The sequence below is a fragment of the Cyphomyrmex costatus genome, unplaced genomic scaffold, assembly GCF_001594065.2.
Source record: "Cyphomyrmex costatus isolate MS0001 unplaced genomic scaffold, Ccosl1.0 scaffold72, whole genome shotgun sequence".
NCBI lineage: Eukaryota > Metazoa > Arthropoda > Insecta > Hymenoptera > Formicidae > Cyphomyrmex > Cyphomyrmex costatus.
This window is the reverse complement of record NW_017280289.1, coordinates 421,446-439,069: the sequence shown is the minus strand read 5'-3', so window position 1 is coordinate 439,069 and position 17,624 is coordinate 421,446. Positions and strand designations below refer to the sequence as shown.

The following is a 17,624-nucleotide window of genomic DNA, read 5'->3' as shown; positions in this document are numbered from 1 at the left end:
AACTAATTATATAAAAATAAAGACATCTAGTCATTCAAAACGTCTTGTGGTCAGAAAAACTAAATTCATTTAATAGTTGTAACAATTTTATAATAATTTACTTTTTTGTTGTACGCATAAAATGAAATAAGTAAAAAAGATAATAGTATTTCTGGAACATCATATTTTTTATGTATCAATATTTGTGATGAACATCGTGCACCTGCACGTACAAAAATTGATGTATGTGTGATATGAAATTATTATAAAATTATTAATTATAAAAAAACACAATTATATGAAAATGAAGCCAAGGCTTCATAAACATGTTTAATTGAAAGAATATCAATAAAAATATGTGTGCTTGTACCTCAATAAAAGTGTATTTTTTTTATTGTAAATCCACGATTGGTTTGAAAAATATTCATTATTGTGGTGTAGGTGGAGTCACATAATACTCTGGAATTACTGATAAGGTTTGCTCTGACTCTAGCTGTTGCACCTAATAAAAATATAACAATAACAAGATTTAAACATAAATAATTTTCTGAATTTACCTTTCAAATAATGAAATAATTTAAATTCTTACACGCTGCCGCAGAGTCTTCTCATTTTTAGCAGCCCGTGTCAACAATTGTTTCACTTTATTTAAAAGCTCAGATTTATGGATCAACTGTTGCTTTAAAATTCGGAAATCTCCATTGTCATCTTCCTTGTGAGCTTTTTCTAACATAGCTACTCTTTGTTCAGCTAATCGTAAATCTGCCTCTAAACTTATTACGCGCTTCTGAGATTCTTCATATTGTCTTTGAAATAGAGTATCTCCTTCAGTAATATTTTTTTTCCCCTATATTTGATAACATACATAAAAATATAGAAAAAGAAAGCTAATATATAATATCAAAGAGAGGATTGTACAATTTTTATTAATTTACTTTATTAACTAGAAGATGAGTTTTTTTGGAATTAAGTTTCAATCTTTTATTTTCTGCCTGAAGTTTCTCGATAATTCGCTTCAATGTGAATATCGTTTTTTCCATTTCAAAAGTGGATTTTTTATTGTTTGATTCTGGCAGTTCTTTTTCTGACGATCTAGGACTGGAATCAGAAGATTTTTCTGCTTTCAATAATGTGATGTACCTGTAATAATATATATAACAATATAATATATTATTTATCTCTATCTATTTTCGCACAGCATATAAAAATATACAATATAAATAATACTTTTCCAAATGTTCAACTTTTTCTCGCAATCCTGGAGTATCCGAATTCGCTCTTTCTAATTCAAGTCGCAACTCAAAGTTTTCACTTTCCAACTTGAGATTCATTTTTTCAAGAACATCTTTAGTCATTTCTAACTTCTCAAGCTGACTAATTACATTTGTATTACCCTGTAAGATAATATCAAATGAAACATGATAAAAATCATGCATTCACAATAAAAATAAAGTATATTGAGTATGCTAACCTGAGAAACTGCTTCTAAAGCTGCATTATGCCGTTTTAATTCCGCTACTTCTAACATCAAATGTTCATTGCTTTCTTTTTCTAGGCGATCAGTTAATTCCTTAACACGTTCTCTCAATATCCGACATTCTTTCTCTAGTTGTTCTTCCACTGTGTTATGCAGCGTACTTGAAATCGGTCTTCCTGATGAAATGCCAGATACAGTGTCACTTTCAAGTTTAAGCTTACTTTTCAAATGCCATTTTTCTCGTTCCATACATGAAACAACAGATCGCAGCTTTTCATGATTTGCAAGTAATTTTTCATATTCATTAGTCCTCTCTTTAAGCTTTTCTTTTAATTTTTCTGCCGTTTGTTGCCATTTTTTCTGTTTCTCCCATAAAGAAAGTTCTTCTGCAGTCTATTAAAAGAGGAATATATTAAGTATTATAATATAAAGTAACAGTATTTAATCACATATACCTTAGCCCTTTTAGCTTCTTGTGCCAAATATTCACGATTTAATTGAGTTTTTGTTTTATGCAATTCTTCTTCCAAAGTTGCTACTTTGCGCTCAAGCTGTATTTCACGTTGCGATGTCTTTTTCTCCTGAGATTTTATTGCCATGTATCTAGAATAATTATAAAATATTCTTAATATATAAATAACATTTAAAAAGTCAGATATGTGCTTCAAAAAATTGGTATATAAATTTACCTGCGACTAAGTTGTTGCTTTAAATCAGCTATTTCATTCTTATACATTTTCTCTTTTTCTATTAAAGACTGAAGCTGTCGACGTAAAACATCTATTTGAGTTTGTTGTTGTATTTGATCGCGGTGAATATTGTGCATGGATTCATGTGTCTTCATATCACCTCGAGTATGAATTGTCACTTGATGAGATCGATTTGCAGATTCTATTAATTCAACTTCATTCTATGCAATAAATAAATAGATTGAATAATACAATAGATAAATCTCTATTAAATAAATTTATATTTCAATATACTAAATAAATGGATTTAAATATAAATACAGTAAATTAATAAAATTTAATTAATAAATTTACAAAATTACGCACTTGTAATTGTTGACAAGCAAGAGTTAATTCGTATATTTTGTCATCTTTGTCTTGTAACTCTTTCATCAGGGAAATATTTCCTTTTGTGAGTAACATGCGATTCTCAGATAATTGTTGTCTAAGTACGTCAGCCTCGGACTGCCATTTATTTGATTCACCCCGGTAGCTATCTAATTCATTTTTATGTTGTTGCTCTAATCTGCGAAACATAAATTATCTTTAGTATCTCATAAAAGCTAGTTCTCGTGTTTATTATGTTATTAATCGTTTATCATCACTTAGAATTCAACTACATAAATTTAATTAAATTTAAAAAAAATAACAAGATTGTTATCATACCTTTCTCTCATACGATCCATATATTTCAGTCTTTCTTCTGCTAATCGATGCCAACGTTCACTCAGTTCTTTACTAATATTTAATTCTGCTTCAAAAGTGGATACTTTCTCATGTAGCCTCGCAATTTCCTCTTCTTGTACAGCACTGCTTCTTGCTGTAGTTTCATCAAACGTCGATGTTTTTTCAAAAACATTTTTTACAGTTACAACCGAATCTTCATTTTTTCGGATTTTACTTTGCATAGCTAATATATGATCATGCAAACTCTTAATCTCATCTTGAAAACGACATGCTGCCTGACTGTGCTCATCCCTGTCTTCTTTTAATAACTTTTGATATCTTAAGATAGTTTCTTCTTTTTGATTAATTAATTTCTGTAAACTATTTATTGTCGACTTCAAAGCTAACTTGTCAGCACAATCAATATTTGTAACTCGAGGTTGAATCATTAACTCGTCAAGTACATTTTGCTTTTGAGCAAGGTGTGAATCTTTTTCTTCAATTGTTTTACTCAAAGTGTCAACTTTTGTTACATACTGTAAGTTTCTTTCCTCAATCGCTTTGTTCAAAGTATCTACTTTTGCTTGATGCTGCAAATCTTTTTCCATAATTACTTTATTCAGAGCATCTACTTTTGATTTATATTCAGCTAATTGTGATTCACACTTGACAAGCATCGCGGAACGTTCCGATGCAAGTTTCAATGCTTGATTCAACTGCTCGTTAAGTATCGTCGAACTGGCACTTTCTTCTGTATTATTTCCTACTTCTCGAAATGTCTTTCCTGTAGTTTCACTTGATTTAATAGGTTTTGGAATATCTTTAAAAATTACGATTTCCTCATCAGTTTTCTTCTCGGTTTCCTTGGGGGTATCCCCATTTTTGTTATTTAAGCAGCAAATGTAGGGATCTGTTTGGACACTGACTACTTGAGTTTCCATTGTTACTTGAATGGATTTTGTCTCAAAATTTGGTATAGTAATACGAGTTTGATGTTCTTGTTGTGGACACCAAGCTCTCTGATTATTTAACATATCTTGTTCCATGCTATTTATTACTGACTCGTATTCATTAAATTTACTATTAGCAATTTGGAGTTCATGCTCCAAATGAGTTATTTTTCTTTTGTATTTAAAGTCCTAAGTAAAAGAATGGATAATTTTGTTAGAAAAAAAAACCTAAAAATTTAAATTGGAGGCAACGTAAATATTAAAATTTGTAAAATATAAAAAAATTTAGTCTAAATCGAGCAGTATGATGATCGAAATGCATTATGAAACCTATAAATTATAGTTATTTTAAATATATGCAAAATATATTTATTGTTTCATTCAATATTGTTTTAACAAATTTTATTAAATTTTTTACATTAACTCGTAAAGACGTTCAGACTTACACTTAAAGTTTGCTGTGAAGTTTCGGCATAATGTTCCATTATGTTTTGAACACTGCCAGCACCAATTTGTTGTTCTAATATATCTTTTAGACGTTCTACAATCTCAAGACGAACAGATAAATATTGTTGTTCATATTTATTATCTTCATGACATTTTTTCGCGTTTTGCAGTTCTGCGTCAATGTTTTGACGGTCTATTTTTAATTTTGCAGCCAATGTAATTACTTTTTCCAAAGTACTTATAGAAGTTGATCCTGCGTATTGACATTGTAAAAAATATATAATATCTACATAATACCTGTAACATGTATAATATGTATATATCATAATATATTCTCTTATATATAAAGCAATGTTTAAAAATAATTTATGATTTTACTTGCAACGATTATCACATTGTTTCCGATAATCTCGTACATAACCACGCATTTCCTCATATTTATTTTTTAAAGTATTAAGCTCCTCTTGTACACAGGATAACTCATTTTCGAGTCGTGCTTTCTGTGTAGATAGTTCCATTTCTGATATCTTTTTACTCGTAAGTTCAAAATCAAGTCTTGAGATAGTGGCCTTGTCTTCACTCACAGCTTGCAAATCTAAAATTTGATGCCTAAGACTATCTAATTCCAACGTTTGTAACGAATTCAGCGAATATTGTAATCGAGCTTCTTCTTCAGAAATTTGTAGCATTTTTTTCAGATTTTTATTCTCTATAAAAAGTTGCTTGTTTTCATTTTGCAATTCCTGTGTGCGATTATCATCTGATTGTATTATTTCTTGCAATGTTATCTTTTGAGACAATGCCTTGTGTACCTCAATCAATCTCTCTTGCAATTCGGAATTAGAAACAGAAAGTTGTTTAACATTATCTTCATACTTTGTTAATTGCGTTTGTGATATTTCAAGTAATCTAGCCATTTTATCAGCTCGCTGTCTTCCAATTAATTCCTTGGCTTCTATCTCTTTCAATTTTTGTTGTAAACTATCATTATTCTCGTAATCTGTTTTTCGCGAATCGTCAATTAATTGATTCTTCTCCCATCTTATTGCCTCTATTTCTGATTTCAAAGATGATATTTCGTTAGAACTAGGAGATACCATAACAGTTTCTAACAAAACATGATGGCGTATATTCAATTCCCCATATTTTTCTTTCAATTCGTTATGCACTATTAAACTCACAGAATTATATAAATTACTCTGTAAAAGTGAAATTTCTGATAGCAACATTTTACTATATTTATTTGCTTCAGTAAGCGTTCTGTTAAAATCACTCTCTTTTTTAATTATCTCTTTTTGATATTCATATAATCTATTAGTTTCCTTGTTAAGTAATTGTCGAAGACTAGCATTCTTCCTGTTCTTAACTATTATTTCATTAGCAATATCTGCGTATTCTTTCGTTTTTGTCGCAAAGGCTTTCTGAGCTTCGTCATCTCCATCTTCAATAATTTGCCAATTTTTCTTATAAATTTCTAATTGTTTTTTAAGACCATCTATCTCATCTTTTAACTCATTATTTTCTTGAATTATTAAATCTTTCTGCTTCTCCCATTCCTCTGTTTCATTTTTATATGCCATTTGTAAAGCTTTCATTTCGGCAAGATACATTGTTATCACTTCATCTTCACCATGTTTCTCATACAATTTTTCAAAATCTATATCTTTATTCGCTGCTAAATCTTGTAAAATATTATCTTTCCTTTGCAATTCTTTTCTGTAAATCACATGATATTTTATAAATTATAATAAAAATAACAAAATATATCTCAATGCCTTTAACGGTCGAGCTGGATCTTAGATGCTAATAATAATCCCGTGTGAATTTATATATTACGTATGTAGTTTTTTAAATCGCGCACCGAACAATTTTGGTCTTGAAACGCCACTCCACAGAACTACCACAACAATATCACGAGTTGAATTATCTAGCAATTTTGATGCTCATGGCATCTTGAATCTTAATAATGAAATATATCTCAATGTTTATAATATAAAATATAGTAACACACACACAAAAATACCTGAGCATTTTAAGTTGTGATCTTAATTCAGCGTTACTACCCTGTACAACATTAAGATGTTCCTGTAATCTCATAGCTGGATGGTACCAACCAGCTAAATGCCTAACGTCTAAGGCTTCTAATAATCGTTCCAATGTACTAGATTGTATTTCCACTTCACTTTTACCTAAAATGAAAAATGCAGAGATATTAGTTTCTTCTTTAAGACACTATCAAAAGAATACAAGAATAGTAAGACTCTATAAATCTACCCAAACTAAATAGAAAAATTAAATAGGTTTAGCAGAGATTTTTTATTTCATATTAAATAAAAAAAAAACAAAGCGCAGGAGAAAATACAGTGTCAGAAATGGAAACGTGTGCAATACTAAAAGTACCGTTAAAGTTAGCGAAAATTCACCATCTTGATTGCGTATACTGTCCATAATCTCATGCATGCCCGTTCTAAGTGCCTCATTTTCTTCTATAAGTATCTGAATATTTTGATTAACTTCAGAAATATCAATTTTGGAAGATATTTGCAAATTTTCTGCTTCTACTAATTTCGTCGAATGTAAAAACTGATTACTGGAATCACCTAAACTGTTAGAAATATCTAACTTCTCTGACTTGTTCAATTTATATTTTAACATTCTTATCTATAAAAAGTAAAAATTTGCAACAAGAATTTTAGTATATATCACAAATTATATATCTCAAACAGAAAAGATATGTATATGTACATTTTATACACAAGTTATATAAATTAAATCTTTCAATTAAATAATCTTACATCTGATTTTAATTCTAAATTTTCCTCTATAAGATTTTTATTTTGCTGAATAAACTCTTCCATTTTCTTTGATTCCTCTTTACGTTTCGCTACAACACTTTTAATTGATATTGATTCACTTTCTGGAATCCCTAATTTTTCTCTGTTATAACATGCAAAAATAGTGTTATATTTATTTTCTTCAGACATAAGGGATATACCTAAATTTAAACTTTTGAAAATATTACCTAAGTGTTAAGATCTCCATTTCTTGATATGAATTTAACATCTCCAATTTATTAATAACATTAGCTAAATCTTCAATATGTTCATTCTTTTGATCAATTTTAATTCTTAATTCTTTAATTTCATTTAATGCCTTAGCTAAAGCCTGATTTCCATCTTCATATTCTTTTAGTGTAGATAATACTTCGCATAACTATATAAAAAATACAAATTTATCATTTAACACTATTTAGCAAATAAATATATACAATATTTTAAAAAATTATTGTCATTCTTACCAATCAGCAATGTTTTTAAAACGTTTTTTTTTAAATAATGACTTAATGTAAACATATTAAATATTAAAAAAATATTTTTTAAATATTCTATTTTGATTAAATCATTATATACATATAAAATATAGTTATTTTTTAATTACTTGATTTTCAAATTACAAAATATTTAATATTAAAAAGAAAAGTTATAAAAACAGTATAAAAAAATTTATAAGAAATTTTGTATATATTTTCAACTTTTTCAGAATAAATCAACTCTTAAATAAGAGATTTAAAAAAATAATGGCAATAACTCTTTAACATAGTCTTTTATGAATTAAATATATAAATATAAATGTGTCTGACTTTACTACTCTGTGACGTGGCATCATCTTGTGCTTGTGACAATGCGTTTTCCAAATTAGAAATCTTTTCATTTGCAATTTGTATTCTTTTCAACAAATTTTTTTGTTCTTTCCGTTTATCACTTTTTGCAGACCTATAAAATAAATTAATAATTTTCAAAAACAAATCAGAAACATATTACAAATAAGATAAATAGAAAAGACTACATACTTGTGCGTTTCTCCTTTTAATTTTTCTATAAGTGCAGCACTCTCATTTATTTCAACAACTGCTTCAGAAAGTTTAGTTTGCAATTCAGATATAATCGCATCCCTACGAACTATTTCGTCATTTAACTGAACAATCTGTGTTTTATTTTCTTCTTTTACTGATGTAATTGACTGCATTAAAAAATGTGATAAGCTTTCCTTCAAACGTGTTATCTCCATGTCTTTCTCATCTAATATGCCCTTATAACATAAATAATATAAATTCATATATATATTTTCTAAAAACATTCTAAAATTCTATAAACATTATACCAAATTGATTTAATACCTTCCATTCAGATATTCTAGCATCAATAGCTATACCAAATTCATCCAACAATTTGTCTCTATCTACTTGTTGTGCTGTTAATTCTTCAATTTGAATAACCAAAGCTGCATTTTCTTGCTCCAATTTTAATATCTTTTCTGTAATAACATGGCATTTATGCATTTACCAAAAAAAACATCAAATTCATAAAAAAAAATATATATTATTCACATATAGATACCTTTGTATTCTATACTTTTTATTTGTGCTAAACGAAGTTCTTCAGTTACTTCGTCTATTTTTTCTGTTGCATCCTCCATTTCATTTTTCAATGTTGTTAACTGCTTCTTGAGACTTTCACTCTCTTTGTCCAAATTCTAAAAAATAATAAAGACATATATAAAGAAAATTTATTATTATTATTAATAAATACACTTACCTCTAATTCAGCCATAAGTGTCTTAACTTTTTCACTTTTGCCTTGTGCATCTGAATGTCTCTTTAAATCATCTTTGGTCTTTCGTTTGGCAGTCTCTGGACGTAATGAAGCTATTGTTTCTTTTAATTCACCACATTCAAGAAGCAAAGCTTCAACCTAATATTAATAAAATTATTGTAAACGCTATATATTAATGAAAAAAATTTAATTCTGTGAACATCTCTTTTGAATGAAAATAAATATTAAGCTATTATAAGTATCATACATAAAACATCATATAATATTTATAAAGCTACAATATATCAATCGTTTAACGCGAATATGTAATAAGAAATAATTTCCGTACTTGATTATCTTTATAGGTCAACATTTCTTGTGACAGTCTCACGAGTGTCCGCAAACCGTGTATGTCAGCGATCTCGTCCACATCGCATCGGACTACCGCGGGAAAAAGATCTTCGATTTCTTCGTCTGTTAAAGACGAAGCATTTACGGATAATATCCGATCCCAGTCGGTTCGAACCATTTTTTTGCGATAGCAATCAAGCAATGAATCATGCAACCCTCATCTACATTAACCTACATACTACTTCTTGAACATTCTCCTTCGATTTGGCGTTTGCTACAGTTTACAAACATTTATCCATCATAACAGAAAGAAAAGAGCGACTGTCATCACACTTCGTCAAGAAGACTAGAGCTAGAGAGAAACCTGAGAGAGGGCATGACGGCCTAAAACTTGTAACCGCAAAATGCTGCCACGCACTACTGCCCTCTGAAGAAGTGGATGTAAACTATATGCAAGATCCACTATTCTTAGGATCTATTTTTCAAGACTGATGGTAAGTAGATATTCGCGGTTCGTATAATCGTATTCGCGCTACATAAAATGTGGATCAGAAAAAATATTCTTCTCTGCAATTATATGTATGCTTACTTCCATGAGCGTGATGTTTATTATTATTATTAAGCTTAAAAGTATTAACATTAAAGTTGTATATTAAACCCATTTTTTTTACAAATGTGTTAAAATATATTGCGCGTGTTTATATTTTAAATAAGTTATATATACATATATATGGTCCCGGCAATTGATCGCTTTAATGTACTTTACTCTTGTACGCGAGTCAGCACAGCCAAACTGTGGGTCGAATTTTTTGACATAAACGGTGAATAAAAAAAGTCGAGAATAAAGCAAAAAATTAGCAAAAAAATAGCCTTTCAAGAATATGTACTTGTTTTTTCATTTGCTGCTATTTTTCTTTGTAGCTGTGGCACAGCCACCCAGAAAAATAGCAGCAAAAGAAAAAAAAAAGTACATAATTTTCAAGGGCTACTTTTTTGCTAATTTTATTCTCGACTTTTTTTATTCACCGTTTATGTCAAAAAATTTAACTCACATTATACACAAAAAAAATTCTAACACCCCCAAGTGATTATTTTTCATTATTGTGAAAAATATAATAAAAATAGAGGGTACAAACGAAAATAATGGGTGGACATACGTGGACAAACGGTGGACAAACGAATGCAATAATGATTTTATCAAAATTCGCCATTTCGGTGTGTCGACTTCACAGAGCAGCTCTGAGATGTCGGTACTTCTAAAATGCGTATTTTGATAAAATCATTGTTGCTTTCGTTTGTCCACTGTTTGTCCACGTATGTCCACCCATTATTTTCGTTTGAACCCTCTATTTTTATTATACTTTTCATAATAATGAAAAATAATCACTTGGGGGTGTTACAATTTTTTTGTGTATAATGTGAGTCGAATTTTTTGACATAAACGGTGAATAAAAAAAGTCGAGAATACAGCAAAAAATTAGCAAAAAAGTAGCTTTTGTAGAATATGTACTTGTTTTTTCATTTGCTGCTATTTTTCTGGTTGGCTGTGCCACAGCTACAAAGAAAAATAGAGATAATTTTCATTCTTGAAAATTAGATGCGTTATCCTAATAATAGTGGATCTTGCATGTAGTTTACATCCACTTCTTCAGAGGGTAGTAATGCGCGGCAGCATTTTGCTGTTTTTCGTCATGTCCTCGTCCTCTCTCAGGTTTCTCTCTGGCGCAAGTGAGAGAAAAGTTCAGATGGCGTTACCGTATGTAATGTCTCAACTTGCGCATGCGTGCTACGATTTTGGCTTCACCAAGATCAAACAACGTCAAAGGTGCCGGTTGCGCTACTGTATACTGTGCACGTGCTTTGCTGTGCTTTGCTTGTGAGTTCCGACAAACCATTCGATCGTGACGGTGACGGACGTGTTTCGGTTCGGGTGCTTTCCATTGTATATTTTTGAAACGACTTTGACTGTGCATTGTGTCACACAGATGCGTGTCTGCGGATGAGCTCGTCTCGATTGTTCGTCATTTTGCACTTTTCGACGACTAGGGCTCTTGTGACGCGCGTTATTGCGACGTGACGACGCCGTAGACGCAGGAGCCCGGAAACCGGTCGAGTAACGCCATTTTCGCGGGCATTGCATCACCGTTCGTTTTCATATTTTTGTACGGTTTACTTTACAGACGTGATCTGGCCGTATCGACCTCCTATTTCATTGCTTGGAGGCTTGAAGGCGAGAGCCATTATTTAAGGAAAAAGAAGAAGAACTTTCCTTGGTGTGGTAAGAGCTTACCAGTTGCGCCAGATGGCTCTACCGTCGAGTGCTACAAGCGGGTTGAAAATGGCATCACTGGTTACTGGTGCTGAAACGGTTTCTTCTGAGGTTAGTATGTTTATTTCCCTTTTCGCGCGAAACTCAAGAAAAATGTTACAATGTGTGTGATTTCATATAATTTTTTATTCGATTGAGAACGAGAAAAATATACGGAATTATTATAATATTTTATTATAATACATTTATACTTTCGAGTATATAATATTCTAAGTACGCACGTGCCCACATGATCAGAAGGTCATTTCATGTTTAATCGTATTTACTATTTATGATATGCAATGGCTGTGTTCAGCAGAGAAAGCAGCTTTGCAACTGTTGTAAAATTCTTTAATAGATTGGTCTTGCCCTTACTTCCTCATTAGATCTAAATGTATAAACCAATCATATTCAAGAATTCTACACAGTTGCAAAGTTGCTTTTTCTGCTGAACGCAACCATTGAAAAAAAATTTAAGCGAAAAATTGTACGAATTTATAATTAAAAATGTATTTATGATTAAATGTAAAAATTTCAGTTTATTGAATTTTGTATTAATATAAAAATAGCTGTTCAATATTTATATATACAATTGATTATTAACATAGAATATAGATAATATTATCATAGAAAATTGGATTGTATCTTACTTTGCATTAAGAATGTATATTTATAATATAAAAAAATATTTGATATATAAATTCACTGTATTTTTGTTTATTACTATATGTTATATTGAAAAATTGTTATTTAATATAATAATAGATTTATTAGAAATTTATCTATATATTATTATACATACACACATAATATTCTTCATAAAAAAAATATATATATAATATGTTATAGACATGTGTTTAAGAAAAAAGTATATTTATGTAAGTTAAACACAAGTTATAATACTTGTATAATAAAATTAATGAAATAATTTACTACATTATATTATAATTATATTAGTTTAATAATTAGAGTATCACATTTCTTTCTTTTATTTTAGCAGGATAAAATTAGAAAGTCCTTACATGAACTTCAGCCCTCAGCTACTGATAAAGAAACTTTGGTTGGTGCTGATAGAATGATCAAATCTACTCAACGAACAAAAGAAGTAAAATCAAAAAAGTAAGTTAGACTAATTAGAATACATGGAAAAAAGGTGATTTTTTATAAGACTTGCAAGATCATTATTTAAAAAAACAAAAAGTTTTTATAGAAATATAATTGGATGTTAAATGTATATATATTTTAGAAATGTGCCTATAAAAATGAAAAAAGATACTTCCAAAAATCAAACAAAAGTGACAACCAGCAACAGAGCTGTGCAAACTATAAAGGAGGAAAATAGAGAAATTAATGCTGAGGATCTAACATGTACAGGTAAAGTAATATATTCTATTTCTTCTTTCCTTCTGTATATTTTTAAAAAATAATACCTAAAGGATATCAGTTTTTTATTAAAACATTTTTTTCAGATATAGCTGGTCCAAGTGAAAATTACTGGCAAGTCCTAGCTGAAAAGAGACGAATAGCTCTTAAGGATGCTTTAAAAGAAAATAAAGAATTTGCAAAATGTATCGAAAAGTTAAAAGAAGAAAATCATGTTTATAATCAAATGTTGGATGAAGCAAGAGCACTTATTGAAGTGTTACAAGTAATATTATATCTGTTACATTGATACTATATTCAGCATCAATTACTATTTTATAACTTTATGTTATGTATTTTATTGCAGGACATGATGGAAGATGATAGAAACGATATAAATAATTCATTGGAAGACAGTGTCCTTTAATTTATAAGTTTTTTTTTAATTATAAGAAAGGTACGATCAAAAACTCAAAATTTTCTATATAAAAATGTTGAATGCATCCAAACTCACAAAACTCTATGTGAATATAATTATTACAACATATGTAGAGCTTTTTTTTTTACAGTTTACTTAAAAATCCTAAACTTTTATAAATCTAGAATATTAACTACATGTATTTTAAATATGATTATTTTTCAATATGTATATAAAGTTTAAAATACAATATCACACACACAAGATTTTGTAAGTTATTTTAAAACAATATGTGTACAAGAAAAAAACAACTACATATTTTTGACAGTAGCACATACACAAAAATATTATATATAAAACTTTAAGTTCTTTCCACTATTAAATAGTATAAATATTTCCGCACATTATATCTTAAATAATATAAATATTTCCACACATTATATCTTTATGTTATGTATTTTATTGCAGGACATGATGGAAGATGATGGAAACGATATAAATAATTCATTGGAAGACAGTGTCCTTTAATTTATAAGTTTTTTTTTAATTATAAGAATATATTTCCATATACCATATACAACATTTATAGTCTTTCATAAAAATATTTTGTCATAAGAGCTTAGATGCTTTCAACAGTTTTAAATCAAAATTCGCTACTTATATATTTGTTAATTTACCATATCGTTCCTTTCTTCAAATGATTTATACTGTCATAAAAGTCGAAGTTAAAATTTCGTTATTTATTCAATTTACATGTAATATCAATTCATTCCTCATTAGTTTTGTAGACAAGTATATTATATTGTACGCGGAAATGAACTTTATTTTACGAGAGATATTGTTACTATATGTAAATAAAAAGAAATCTAATAATAATAGAATCATTTATTGATTATTTAAGTACATAGTGAGATACACAAAGTAAATTTCAATCTCTTTTACTGTACATTTTAAAAAACATTCTGAATTTATCATAAACCGAATCACAGGTACGTTTCAGTAAAACTTCTTAGAAAAATATCTTCTTTCGAAAACTAAAATTTTACGTATTTTTATTTAAATATATAAATAAATAGAAGAATATATATGTATTTGGCATTACTGCAAAAATATTTTTTTGCATCAGTTTTCTTGTTTTGTTATATGGCACATAGCATCAAACTGACATTCTTCGTCACGATCTGGATATGTCGCTTTCATAATATTTAATGGACATGGCATATCTTTTGGACAGCCTGGTAAATATACTGGTTGTTCTTGAAACATAAATAAGACACTGGGTCCGTAATACTCGCAACTAAAACAAGAATAATTAGGTAATTATATACGACAATATATGTAATTAAATATATAAGACTTTTTTAAAAATGTGGTTCAATTCGAAAACAATAATTTCATTAAATAAGCATAAAATCACGCACTAGTTCTTATTTGTGATAACTTATTATAAAGTCAATAATTTATTAATGTCAATAACATAAATCTATATAAACGTTTCGGTCAATGTAATATGACCATCTTCAGTATACAATTAAAATAATATAAAATGAATTAATACAAACTACATCAGTCAATTATTCGCTTACATCAACAGCAACGCGCTCATATTTTTCTTGTTTCTTTCTTCCTGGTTATCGTTTTCCATCAATGTACGCTAGCTTGTGTCCTTGTGATAAATTTTCTTCCGAATTATACAATTTTTTTTTTTTACGAAACATCGTTACCAGACTATATTTCGTGTAAAATAATCGTCAATTCTTAAGTGGAGCGTCAGTGAAAAATCGAACATTACAACAATAAAATCCGCAATGTAGTGGCCTTTATAATAAGTTATCACAAATAAGAACTAGTGCTTGGTTTTATGCTTATTTAATGAAATTATATGTAATTAATATATATAATTTCATAATTTTATAAAAAAAAAGGAACATACTCATATAAAACAAATGCCATGTTAGTTGCAAACGTGTCAATAAGACTACTCCTCCAAACTCTTTTATCTTCCTTCTTGCGTAATGCGAAGGAGTTGTGCATTAAAGGATGCGCGTCTTTTGCTAGTCCAAGTAAGGCTATTAATTTTAAAATTGTGCCGGAATGTGTGAAATAAGCTGTTGTCATTGCCGTTTTGTTAGATCTGAAAAATGAAATTCTTATAATATACTATGTTCAAACTTGATCTGGATGCACCCATGTATCATTTTATCTTTGACGTTTATTAAGTATCAAATAAAAATAAGATAATACATAGATATACCCAAGTGAAAGATTTCTAACACTCTGTGTTAACATAATTAAATTACATTTAATTCCAAAAATTTACAATTAGATAAAATATTTTATTCTACAAATATTTAGAATAAAACTGAAGTTTCACATTTATTAAAATTTCTTAATTAAAGTGGTTTTCGGTTTAACTAATCTGATATGCAAGCAAAAAGATTTAATACATCCTTCCATTTTTGTCATTTTTACTGAAAAATTGCAATAAGAAAAATACAAAGACCTTATATTAGATTTACTACTGCAATGCATAAATTTACATACCCAAAAAAATCAAACATATCTTTTAAGACAGCACATGCTTGCTCGTAAGTTAATGGATAGCCATATCCATCGATCCAATAGAATTCTAGATCTTCTGCGTATTCAAAGATCTATAAAATACGAATTTAAAATTGGATAAAATTTTTATTAATATAAAAAACATTTTATTTTAATCTAAATTTTATACCTTGAAATCATTTAATGAAAATATTTTACACCAGGGAGATACTATACTTTCATTTAAAGCAGTTTCAAAAGCACACGTAGTGTACATTAAATTTACTGTCTCTGAAATAAAAATGTTGATTGTATATAACAATTAACACGCATAAATATTAGTAATAATTAATTAACATTTATGCATAATATACTTAATAAATACTAACCATAATCGATATTGAGACCAATACGCTTTTTAATATTATCTAACATATTTTTAACAATCTTGCTATCCAGAAATTTCGTTTTCTCTAGTTTTGCATCTACATTCTTGTCAACTTCTTGACGCCACCGAGGACAAGCTTTATAAAACTAGGAACACAGAATAATCATGTACCTAAAGAACTAGGAAAATTAGGAGCAGAGTAAATTGTCTGAGAATTTCAAAACAATGAAATCTTACTCTTATCACTCGATCTCGATATACTGGTAATGGATACCAAACATTTTTGCTATTATGCCAACCAAATAAACCAACAGCAAAATGCCTTGCGCTCTCTTCTGTACGTTGTGTGGCAGTAAATTTAAACTAAAATTTAGTTGGTGATTAAGAAGTATAGCTTATCTAATATATTAGAATATTTTGTTGTACATACTTTATATGTTTGATTGTTAAAAGCTTCTGGCATTAGAGATGGAAATCTTGCTTGATATCTTTCTCCAAGATCAATCATTTCATTTTCTCCTTCTACTGCCAATTTCATCATGTTTCCTTGAGTAAACGATAGTTTCCATTTTCTAAACAGAGCTGCTTCATCAGCTGACAGATTTGTTGCTCCATTTTCATAATTTTTTAATATTACATGTTGTAGCTCTGGTAAGTCTTCTATCATACGAGGGATGTACTTTTTGCCTGGATATCGAGTTCCATGACGAAAAATCAACCAGATCTTTTTCTCCACACAATCTATAAATCAAATAGCAATAAATACGTTAGAATCTCCATATATTTATTAAATGAGATATTAACAATATAGCAATACCTGGATATTCTAATGTTGATTCATCATAATTAGCTACACATCTGTAAGGAGTTTTTGAGCCTAATCTACATCTGTAACTGTCACTACGCTTAGAATAATCAGAAGCAAAAGAAATATCTGCTACCATACAAAATATAAGAATCTCAGCAGATAATTTCCAAAGCATTCCGAAGTCTTACAGTGTCAAAACCATGTCACAGTCCACGAATATGTTAAACATATATATATCTTTTTCTTAGTTACTTAACATAGTACATTCCAATATAATAGTTTCTTTTATCCGCGATAAAAGCATTTTGTCAATGATAACATCGTCATAACAATATTATATACACCACGCAGTATATACATTGCTTATACTTTTTCGAACACCGTGTAGAACATGACGTCAGTGCTATGCTATAGGTTTCTTTTTCTCTCTAAGGCTGAGTCCACACCACCTCGCTTTGAGAGAGCCTAAAGCAAGTTTGTTGCGACAGCCAATCTGAAGCGTTGATTTCAAAATGCAAGCTTGAGATTGGCTGTCGCAACGAACTTGCGATCGACTTGCAATAAATGTAGAACCAGCTTTAATGCATCAATTGTTCTTGTTTAATATTT

The 17,624-nt window shown here is 29.1% G+C and overlaps 3 protein-coding genes across 4 annotated transcripts; 1 reads left to right on the top strand and 2 right to left on the bottom strand.

Annotated features, from left to right (window-relative positions):
* Positions 1-345: 345 nt before the first annotated feature.
* Cep290 (Centrosomal protein 290kDa) lies at positions 346-9,368 on the bottom strand. The gene is made up of 21 exons (XM_018548309.1): positions 9,189-9,368; positions 8,843-8,998; positions 8,645-8,780; positions 8,425-8,561; positions 8,098-8,336; positions 7,888-8,020; positions 7,270-7,460; positions 7,043-7,184; positions 6,671-6,908; positions 6,271-6,436; positions 4,626-5,963; positions 4,247-4,544; positions 2,851-3,989; positions 2,512-2,710; positions 2,146-2,366; positions 1,912-2,059; positions 1,451-1,849; positions 1,207-1,373; positions 915-1,119; positions 569-826; positions 346-481 (listed from the first exon to the last, which is right to left on the bottom strand). Exons 1-21 carry the CDS (start codon positions 9,366-9,368, stop codon positions 407-409), a joined length of 6,165 nt encoding a protein of 2,054 aa, XP_018403811.1. The 3' UTR covers positions 346-406.
* Positions 9,369-11,376: 2,008 nt separating this feature from the next.
* geminin (geminin DNA replication inhibitor) lies at positions 11,377-13,312 on the top strand. Of its 2 annotated transcripts, none has more exons than XM_018548415.1 (5): positions 11,377-11,570; positions 12,499-12,617; positions 12,745-12,872; positions 12,968-13,146; positions 13,228-13,312. In XM_018548415.1, exons 1-5 carry the CDS (start codon positions 11,493-11,495, stop codon positions 13,285-13,287), a joined length of 564 nt encoding a protein of 187 aa, XP_018403917.1. In that variant the 5' UTR covers positions 11,377-11,492; the 3' UTR covers positions 13,288-13,312. The 2 variants fall into 2 exon arrangements, with proteins under 2 accessions (XP_018403917.1, XP_018403916.1); XM_018548414.1 differs by having other exon boundaries at positions 12,496-12,617.
* Positions 13,313-14,375: 1,063 nt separating this feature from the next.
* LOC108780622 (multiple inositol polyphosphate phosphatase 1) lies at positions 14,376-17,268 on the bottom strand. Its single transcript, XM_018548386.1, has 8 exons — positions 17,025-17,268; positions 16,638-16,948; positions 16,445-16,570; positions 16,209-16,353; positions 16,010-16,110; positions 15,823-15,932; positions 15,212-15,412; positions 14,376-14,575 (listed from the first exon to the last, which is right to left on the bottom strand). The coding sequence occupies exons 1-8, from the start codon at positions 17,188-17,190 to the stop codon at positions 14,401-14,403; spliced, it is 1,335 nt and encodes a 444-aa protein (XP_018403888.1). The 5' UTR covers positions 17,191-17,268; the 3' UTR covers positions 14,376-14,400.
* Between the last annotated feature and the right edge of the window lie 356 nt (positions 17,269-17,624).

Coding starts and splice junctions, on each gene's coding strand:
- geminin (XM_018548414.1), top strand. CDS start 11,493: ATGGCTCTACCGTCGAGTGCTACAAGCGGGTTGAAAATGGCATCACTG. Junction 12,873..12,967: donor TGAGGATCTAACATGTACAG/GTAAAGTAATAT, acceptor CATTTTTTTCAG/ATATAGCTGGTCCAAGTGAA. Junction 13,147..13,227: donor CACTTATTGAAGTGTTACAA/GTAATATTATAT, acceptor ATTTTATTGCAG/GACATGATGGAAGATGATAG.
- Cep290 (XM_018548309.1), bottom strand. CDS start 9,368: ATGGTTCGAACCGACTGGGATCGGATATTATCCGTAAATGCTTCGTCT. Junction 6,437..6,670: donor CAGTATACGCAATCAAGATG/GTGAATTTTCGC, acceptor TTTTCATTTTAG/GTAAAAGTGAAGTGGAAATA. Junction 3,990..4,246: donor CTTCACAGCAAACTTTAAGT/GTAAGTCTGAAC, acceptor TCTTTTACTTAG/GACTTTAAATACAAAAGAAA.
- LOC108780622 (XM_018548386.1), bottom strand. CDS start 17,190: ATGCTTTGGAAATTATCTGCTGAGATTCTTATATTTTGTATGGTAGCA. Junction 16,111..16,208: donor TGGTCTCAATATCGATTATG/GTTAGTATTTAT, acceptor TTTTTATTTCAG/AGACAGTAAATTTAATGTAC. Junction 15,933..16,009: donor TTTCATTAAATGATTTCAAG/GTATAAAATTTA, acceptor CGTATTTTATAG/ATCTTTGAATACGCAGAAGA.